This window comes from Megalobrama amblycephala, linkage group LG14 (assembly GCF_018812025.1).
Source record: "Megalobrama amblycephala isolate DHTTF-2021 linkage group LG14, ASM1881202v1, whole genome shotgun sequence".
Lineage (NCBI taxonomy): Eukaryota > Metazoa > Chordata > Actinopteri > Cypriniformes > Xenocyprididae > Megalobrama > Megalobrama amblycephala.
In genome coordinates, this window is record NC_063057.1 from 43358903 (window position 1) to 43369044 (window position 10142).

Consider the following 10142-nt stretch of genomic DNA (forward strand, 5'->3'; position numbering starts at 1 on the left):
TTTGTTGTGGAGGGAACTACAATAGGCCTATGAATGTTTTGTTTTATTTACTGGTATTAAATATACATATCAATTAATGTTGTTATTTGCAATTATGAGGTTAACGGGTGTTTTTGGCTTTTTTAAATAATATCTCTCTTTCTCTTGTTTCACTGCAGGAGTTCAGTAACCAACTACTGTACATGTTTGTACTCACACAGAGTTAATGTTCAATGTTCCATCACTGACATCAGGGGGATGACGCATAGATCCGTCACTCTGCATAGACACACAGCTGGGCTCTGGAGATTCTGCTCTCTGGTTCTGGTAGTGAACAACATCCCCCTCTCCTCTCTCTTCATAGAGTTTAGCTCTGCATTCAGAAAGAAATACAACTTAACTGTCATATTTAGATAAACAAGCTAAATTCAATCATTACCTTTCAATATAAATGTCCTAATCATTTAGATAAGTTACAATGTCCAGAGGTGCATTAAACACCTGATAAAGATGATTACACACCATATTGCAATAGTTTCCACCCACTTTTCAGCTGCTTTTAGGATATTAAAGGATTAGTTTACTTTCAAATATAATTTTCCTGATAATTTACTCACCCCCATGTCATCCAAGATGTTCAAAGAAGAAATTAAGGTTTTTGATGAAAACATTCCAGGATTATTCTCCTTATAATGGACTTCAATGGGCACCAAACGGTTGAAGGTCAAAATTACAGTTTCAGTGCAGCTTCAAAGGGCTTCGAACGATACCAGATGAGGAATAAGGGTCTTATCTAGCGAAACGATCGGTCATCTTCAAAAAAACGTAAATGTATATGCTTTATATAATCAAATGATCGCCTTCCAAGTGCTTCCGCCAAAACCACATTTTCGTATTCTTCAAAAAGCTTACGCTGTATGTCCTACGCCTTCCCTATAGGAATATATTGAAGTCCATTATAAGGAGAATAATCCTGGAATGTTTTCATCAATAACCTTAATTTCTTTTCGACTGAAGAAAGAAAGACATGAACATCTTGGATGACATGGAAGTGAGTAAATTGTCAGGAAAATTTTATTTGAAAGTGATCTAATCCTTTAAAGTCTGATCAAAAGTTATAAAGCATGAACTAAAGCAGCCAAAATGAATCATTGTTTGTGAATGAATAACCTAGTTCTGGCATGAAGATCTAGATGGCGCAGGCTGATAGGTCTTTAACTCATTTGGTAGCAATCATGTCATTATATACATATCACAGCTGATTGGTTGCTGTTGCATCAGCGGCCGGTGAGCTGCAGCTAAACATTTAAACAAATATCAGTAGTGTTGCTGTTAGCAGCCTGCAGTGTGCTTTCAGAAACCCTCCATCTTACCCAGCTCCACCTGTATAGATCTGCTATGGGGGTTAATTTATGTATGTTACATGTGCAGCAGCAGCATGTCTTACATGCTCACAGCAATATCTATGAATGTATTGGCAGTAGCAAGTCTTGGTACTTGCTCTGCAGCAGCGCAGCAGATCTATTCCACCAAGACCAAATACATTAACACTGCCATATCCATTACCATGCCAATCTCTGTTACCATACCAATCTCCAGAGAGTTATCACAAAATCTCTTGAATGAATGATTCAATGACAAACACTTTTTTAAACAGTCTCTTGTCGCCACCTCCTGGCATAACAAGATAATCGATAAAATACATACAAGTCTCAAACGACTTTCAAAAAGGTGATTTAATCTATTTTGATCGTAAGTACGCAACCATTTAGATATCAGTGTTCATACCCAAACAATATTATTTAAATGTTTGTAACATAAATGATAATGTGTAGTTGAAAAGACTGTTTGTGAAGCTGCATTATACTGTACATTTACATGGAGGATGCTCTCTTTGTATCAGTGGAGCAAAATTTGCATATAAAACCAGATGTATACAAATAAATAAGTAGTTTACAAGTGTCTGGAGACCAGTTTGATTACATCTCTTGCAGGTGCTTTATGGGAGTGGGCAGTCACTATAAAGCTCTTGGCACCATTGGTTTGCCGCAATTCACTGATTAACTAGCTTTAACTACAGTCAAACATAACTTGTACTAGATTTAATGACTGTGATATATTGTTATTCATCTCACTTGGTTCATCTCACATTCTGGGTTAGTGATTATGATATTGAATAATGTCTCACCCTCGTTTCACTGCAGCACTTCAGTCACTAACTACATGTTTGTACTCACACAGAGTCAGTGGTCACTGCTTCATCACTGAGATCAGGGGGATGACGCATAGACCCGTCACTCTTCATAGACACACAGCTGGATACTGAACATGATGTTGTCTGACTTTCCTTTGGTCTGATACTGAAAAAATAAACACATTGATAAGAGTATCTCTCTTTATTGCCAGTGTTTAAAGGGGTCATGAATTGAGAAATATTTTTTCTTGATCTTTTCACATATAAGAAATTATTGTATTATGAATACATACTGTTTCAGAATTTAAATCTTTCTTGTTATCCCCCCTCCTCCAAAACTGTTACCATGGTTCCCTGAGAAGGGAACGAGATGCTGTGTCTGACATCACTGCTATGGGGAACGCCTCAGCGTGACTGTGTCTGAAGCACGTGTGCAACTATTCCAATTCTAATTTGGCATAACAGTGTACCGATACCCAGAACAAGGATACCCAAAACAAAGCAGCATGATGAATCCAATCTTCAAGCAAAACGAACTGGATGAAATATTTTAATGCTCCCGAATTGTAATGATATTTTTTTTTAAACTGCAATTAAAAAAATTATTGAAATTTAAGTTTCAATAATACAGATTATGGTGTTAAAAGGTCTCATCACTGAGATCAGGGGGATGACGCATAGATCCGTCACTCTTCATAGACACGCAGCTACATACTGAACTTTTTTGTCTGATACTGAGAGAAATTTTAGATTTTTCATATAATTGTAACAAAATGGCATTCATGCAGGCAAAGGAGCAGGTGGAGTGGATCCATGTGCAGTTAGATTTATTAAAAGAGTTTAAAGTCAGAAAACACAAGGTAGCTAGAGTAAACAAAATTAACAAATTTACCCTCTGTTGCAAAGTTGCTAAGTTGATTTGTCCCCTAATTAAATAAATCTTGGATCAAATGGAAGTTTAACCTAAGTAATTTTGTTAACAGTATGTAAAATTTTCTAGAATAAAAAGTTAAAAAAGAACAGAAAAGAAAATTTGAAGAATTTATCTTCCAGAATCTGGCAGTAAGTTTTGGAATTTTTTTTTTTTTTTTTTTTTTTCTGCAAGACTGACTAAAGCCTATTAAAAAACAGCATTCATGTTTTTTTTTTTGTTTTTTTGTTTTTTTTTACAACACTTTAGCTTGTGATTCTTATTAAGTGGGGGTCATTTTTTAGGATTCTTTAGCTAACCTAAGTCTCTGAGATCCTGACATCTTGCACTTCTGGAGAATCTAGGTAGGTTGCAGTTCTGGAAAATGGTGGCACTGGAGACTAAAATGTTTCTGATGGTTTCACACTTAATTCTTCAATTTAATTCTTAATTTTTTTGCAGTTAACATGCGTCTTTTCTTCTCCACCTGTTTTTGTCTGACCCTGCTGACCCAATGAGCGTTTTGCTGTCCAATGGTCATGTCTTAACTTTGCAGTTTTTAGTATTGCATAGTATTGCTTCCTTCTCATGAGCATTTAATAATTTTTGACTTTTCAATCTGAGTTAAATCCTGCCTAATAATTCTGCACACCTGAATATAAGGTGTTTTTCATTTCCAGCCTTCATGAACAATTATATATCACTTATAAATGATGATTTTGAATGAAATACAAAATTAATAGTAGTTATTAAGATTAATGTGGTTTGGAATTGGTAAAATGTGCCTGGAAAAAATAATAATAAGAAAATCAACTAGGTTTTGTTACGTCATAAGTGTTTCAGTGGTTCACTTGACTTTGGCACTTATTTTGTTTTTTTGATGCACAAAAAGTATTCTTGTTGCTTCATAACATTAAGGTTGAAACACTGTAGTCACATGAACTGTTTTAAATATGTCTTTAGTAGCTTTCTGGGCATTTGAAAGTGTAAATTAACTTGCTGTCAATGGAGGCCTCACTGAGCCATCGGATTTCATCAAAATTATCTTAATTTGTGTTCTGAAGATGAACGAAGGTCTTATGGGTGTGGAACAACATGAGGGTGAGTAATACATGACAGAATTTTCATTTTTGGGTGAACTAACCCTTTAAGGACATTTTTTCAGCAACTAAAATCATTGGCATAATAACACTTTTATTTATATTATTTTTTATTGCCAGATGCTAAATTGTTTTTTCAATAATTGGGCAGAGATAATTCTGGGTTAGGGGCTCCACTGCCAATGCAAAAAGTAGTGAAGACAAAGGACACCCTTACCTGGTTCCTCTTGTTAAAGTAGATTGTGAAAGCATATCAGAATTAGTTTGGACGGCTGTAAATTGACTTTTATATAACATGAATCACGTCGAGAAATTTTAGAGCAAAATTCATTTTTTTGCCAGACTGCCTAGATTCTCTCTCTTTATCGCAAAGTTTATGATATAATTTTGCCTCTTGTCTCAAGTACTGGTTATTGTCTCACCTGGGGTTAGAGTTCACTATTTCTTCTCTGATTTCTCTTTTTTAAATAATATCTCTCTCTCTTGTTTCACTGCAGAGTTCAATAACTAACTACTGTACATGTTTGTACTCACACAGAGTCATTGTTCACTGTTCCATCACTGAGATCAGGGGGATGACGCATAGATCCGTCACTCTTCATAGACACACAGCTGGGATCTGGAGATTCTGCTCTCTGGTTCTGGTAGTGAACAACATCCCCCCTCCTCTCTCTCCTTATAGAGGCTCATTTTAGAGGTGGCATTCTTGTGTGTCTCCATAAAGATTTCGGTCCTGCATTTACAGATAAAAACACAAACAACTAATCACTATTTTCAAATTAATCAAGTTTCTGCAAGTTTTCTTGACCACATCAAGACATTCTGTTACACAGAAAACTCTGTGTATGTGTATTAATAAACATTTTATGATACTGATGCCTTAGTTGAAGTTTTTTCAATAGAATTTTGTTTACAACAGCAGAATGGAAAATCAGATTCCAATTAAAGGGTTAGTTCGCCCAAAAATGAAATTTCTGTAATTAAGTTCAACGATGTCTTTAGTACCTTTCTGGACCACAAAAGGTGTAATGTCTTTGCTGCCTATGTGTGGATCAGATACCATTGGAGTTCATCAAAATATCTTAATTTGTGTTCCGAAGACAGACAAAGGTCTTACGGGTTACGGGGGACGACATGAGTACTTAATGACAGAAATTTCATTTTTGGGTGAACTAACCCTTTAAAAACAACAAAAGCTGTTAATGTACACTCATGGTGTGCTGTAGTGCATTAAAGGTGCTCTATGTACGTTTTTGACTGTACTAAAGCATAAAAATACCATAATATGTATGCAGATATTTATTAAACACGCTCAGTTCGCATATTCTTTTCTCTGAAAACCATTGCTATAGCCAGTTATTTTACCTTGAAATTTGCGTTTCAAATTGTCGGAACTTCTGTTTTTGTTTCGGTCTGTGCAAGACCGCAGGTTGCCAATTTAACCAACAGTATCTCGCCACCCCGGGTTGCCAGTTATCGAAAAACACATGCAACAAATTGCAGCCATGGAAGCCAGAGAACAAACTGAGTCAGAGATCGCAGATTCTACTCGGCCTAAAAAGCCTCAGCATCCTTCTAAAAATCTCTATGAATGGGAACATATTAAAATGCGATATCAACTCATCATAAATCAATAAATCAACTAATTATTTTACAGTGTGTAAGTCACCTCGCCTTCCAATGTCGCTCCAGTCGCGTGTCTTCAAACTGGCAACCCGCCAGCTTATAAGCTAACTATCTTGCACTGGGCAGTGCTTTGTCATTATTAGGGTATAACGGGGCAAAAGGCGCCTTTGATTTTATTTCCCTCTAAACCACTAGATGGCACAAAAACTTGCAGCAGCACTTTCCTAAACATTCATTTTTCAAAATGTGCAAATTTGTCTGATCCTTGATGCGATCGCGGGCAGCAACGCAAAGTTGATTCTGAGGTAGTTTGATCTAATATTTGATGTTTTTTAAAATGTTGTGAATTTAAGTAGCAAATAAGTATCCATTAAATTAATGTTTGTATTTTCAGACAAAGGTCTTCTTAATGATTTTCAGTTTTGTTCAAGGTAATTCAAGCAACAGTTTTTAACGGAATAATATGTAAAAGTATGGTATTTGGGGTAAAAAGCACCCCTGTTGTTGGGGCAAAAGGCACAATAATTAACATGATAATGAATATCTGGCTGACTTTTCCATTTCTTGACATGACATGGTTAGATTCACATAGCAAATATCATATATCAAATTGGGTATCCATCTATAATACCCATTTTTATAATGAAACAATCATATTTTAAAATATATTAATCATATCATAATAAAATATAATTTATTGTTACTACTCTAAATCTACACTCACCTAAAGGATTATTAGGAACACCATACTAATACTGTGTTTGACCCCCTTTCGCTTTCAGAACTGCCTTAATTCTACGTGGCATTGATTCAACAAGGTGCTGAAAGCATTCTTTAGAAATGTTGGCCCATATTCATAGGATAGCATCTTGCAGTTGATGGAGATTTGTGGGATGCAAATCCAGGGCACGAAGCTCCCGTTCCACCACATCCCAAAGATGCTCTATTGGGTTGAGATCTGGTGACTGTGGGGGCCATTTTAGTACAGTGAACTCATTGTCATGTTCAAGAAACCAATTTGAAATGATTCGAGCTTTGTGACATGGTGCATTATCCTGCTGGAAGTAGCCATCAGAGGATGGGTACATGGTGGTCATAAAGGGATGGACATGGTCAGAAACAATGCTCAGGTAGGCTGTGGCATTTAAAACGATGCCCAATTGGCACTAAGGGGCCTAAAGTGTGCCAAGAAAACATCCCCCACACCATTACACCACCACCACCAGCCTGCACAGTGGTAACAAGGCATGATGGATCCATGTTCTCATTCTGTTTACGCCAAATTCTGACTCTACCATCTGAATGTCTCAACAGAAATCGAAACTCATCAGACCAGGCAACATTTTTCCAGTCTTCAACTGTCCAATTTTGGTGAGCTTGTGCAAATTGTAGCCTCTTTTTCCTATTTGTAGTAGAGATGAGTGGTACCCGGTGGGGTCTTCTGCTGTTATAGCCCATCCGCCTTAAGGTTGTGCATGTTGTGGCTTCACAAATGCTTTGCTGCATACCTCGGTTGTAACGAGTGGTTATTTCAGTCAAAGTTGCTCTTCTATCAGCTTGAATCAGACGGCCCATTCTCCTCTGACTTCTAGCATCAACAAGGCATTTTCGCCCACAGGACGGCCGCATACTGGATGTTTTTCCCTTTTCACACCATTCTTTGTAAACCCTAGAAATGGTTGTGCGTGAAAATCCCAGTAACTGAGCAGACTGTGAAATATTCAGACCGGCCCGTCTGGCACCAGCAACCATGCCACGCTCAAAATTGCTTAAATCACCTTTCTTTCCCATTCTGACATTCGGTTTGGAGATTGTCTTGACCAGGACCACACCCCTAAATGCATTGAAGCAACTGCCATGTGATTGGTTGATTAAATAATTGCATTAATGAGAAATTGAACAGGTGTTCCTAATAATCCTTTAGGTGAGTGTATATTAAATAGGCTATTATGGGATCTCCTTCAATGTTTTCAGAATCTTTACTTTTTAAAATAATTTTGTTTCTGTATTTTTAAAATCTATTTTTATATTTTTTATATAATAAAATATAAAATATATTATAAAATATATATCACATAGGCCTATTTAATGACAGAATATTTATGGAACAAAAATGAATTATTTTATTTATCAAAATAAACAGAAAAGAGTACAAACTTTGCTAAAGTTATTCTTTTGAACAAGTATTAACCTAGTCATTATTAAAAACATATTATTTTAGCTAAAGTATTTGTATAAATACTGTGTGCCCATGTGTGGGGTAAAAGGCCCCCCTCACCACCTCATACATTTATAAGATTTTTAAACAAAATTAACCACTTTATGATTATTTTTCACACAAAATGCTCAATCAATGTCCAATACAAAAATATACATTTTTCCTGCAATCATATACTTTGAGAGTCGTGAAAAGCAAAATTTTTCTTAAGGTGTGCCTTTAGCCCTGTTGTACCCTACTATGCAGTTTTCCACAAGGAATATTTTTGTTGCCTTCAGCTGCTGCTGCTTGAGTTCATTGTCTGCAGTTGTACCCAACCTGCTTTCTGGAATTCCACCTTAACCTACCAATTTCGTTGCTCAAGCAGGTTTAACAGATAACAAAGTTCAAAGTCTTTGTAACTTGAGTAACTTTACTGTGACTTTTCAAATGTAATTAAAAACATAGAAGAGAAAATATGTAAATATAGTATTCACATTCACAACATACAGCTTGCTTGGAAATGTTTCTTTTCAACATTATTTTAAGTATTATACGAACCGTATGAATATGATATATTCATTTGTATTGAATAGAAGTGAATTTAACAGTTTTTTTTTAATACTGCTAGCTAGTAAGATTAGCAAAGGTCCAACAGAGCGTGCTTGTAATACAATGTGGTAGGCATAATAATTACAACAACTCCTTACACACATAGAATTACAATTTAGAACAAATCTAGAACTTACAGACATGTACATCCAAGGCTTAAACTATGAAATCATCCAACTATGAACTGCATGCATGTTAATCATGACGGGTTTCACGAAACAGAAAGTAAAACGACACGGCATAACAATAGTGCAGTAGGCCTACCTTAAATATTCAGTAGGAGGCAGATCAGAATCACAAATGAAAAAAAGCTTGTTGATAAACATTAAGTTGGCTTGAAAAAGCCTAGACAGAAAGTTTGAAGTAGTTTTAAAAGTTTGAAGGTTTTCAGTTTAAAATAGTTTAAGTATAGATAGCTTAGATTTGCTTAAATAGCAAATAGAAAGCTGGTTATGTTTCTAGTTTTAATATTATTTTACTTAAGATACAGTAAACATCTTTGCTTCAGAGGTTTTCAGCACATTTTCATTAGGATGAAATCGACGTGAAATCACATTATGTGTGATATTATAATTTTAAAACATTATATATAATATATTATATATTATAAAGCTATTGAACTCACAAAATTTATTCAGCTCTACCTTTCAACTCTCATGTCACATATTTGGATTGAAAAGCAAACAACTTTTATGTGTTTTTGGTTCATTTATTTTTGCAAAATGCAGGTGTTTTCTATATCTTATATAAATTCTATATGCAAGTCCTCAACTTGCTTAGTTGGGTTACACTCAGGGTTGGGCAAAAATACATCAAAAAGTATTTTAAATTAAAATACCAAATACCTTAATTTTAAGTGTATCAAAATGTACAGTAGGATTTTTGGATTAAAATATCCAAAAACCACTAGAATAATGTTATTTATTTTGTTGACTTGTGTAGTTACATTATCCCGAATGGTTCCAAGAACGTTTAAATCCAGAAATATAAGCAGTTTTAACCAGGAAACGGGCTGTGTCGATGCGTCACCTATCAATGACATCATACCGTCTTTACCCTCGGTTTTTGGCTTTATTTTGTAGAAACCATGAAAACACCAAAGATGCTTTAAAATATTATATGTTTTATTAGACAGTTGAAGAACTGTTTGGATTCATATATCGACAGAAAGCTAATCATGTTATATAGCTTCTTGTTTAAATCTCGTTTTCTTGATTTACCGCAAGTACCATGTTTTACCATGCCTACTATCGATCTAGCTTACTGCAATGTGCAACAAGTGTCTCATAGCAGCCGCCGAGCGAATGCAGAGTAGCATTATAACAACTTTCAACACACAAATGTATCTAATATGATAAAACAGCACTGCTTTACCCCACATACGCTTGACCGAATAAAGCGGAAGTGGCGAATATGGCATAATAAAAGTTCCGCTGCTCTCGAGGCATGTGTCGCGCTTGTCTCTCATTAGCAATCTCTCAATTAACGGCCTCGTTCAGCTCCAACATCACTCAGTAACGTTAA

At 35.6% G+C, this 10142-nt stretch overlaps 1 protein-coding gene across 2 annotated transcripts in view; it reads right to left on the minus strand.

The window, feature by feature from the left end:
• zmp:0000001020 (NACHT, LRR and PYD domains-containing protein 12) overlaps window positions 1-8844 on the minus strand; it is a 32283-nt gene extending 23439 nt beyond the window's left edge. The window contains exons 1-4 of one of the 2 annotated variants that reach the window (XM_048156427.1): window positions 8756-8844; window positions 4718-4916; window positions 2217-2339; window positions 197-352 (exon numbers count right to left, since the gene is read on the minus strand). In XM_048156427.1, the coding sequence (XP_048012384.1) occupies window positions 197-352; window positions 2217-2339; window positions 4718-4785 (347 nt within the window). In that variant the 5' untranslated portion in view covers window positions 4786-4916; window positions 8756-8844. The remainder of the gene's footprint in view (window positions 1-196; window positions 353-2216; window positions 2340-4717; window positions 4917-8755) is intronic. The other variant, XM_048156428.1, reaches the window with a different exon arrangement.
• Window positions 8845-10142: the final 1298 nt, after the last annotated feature.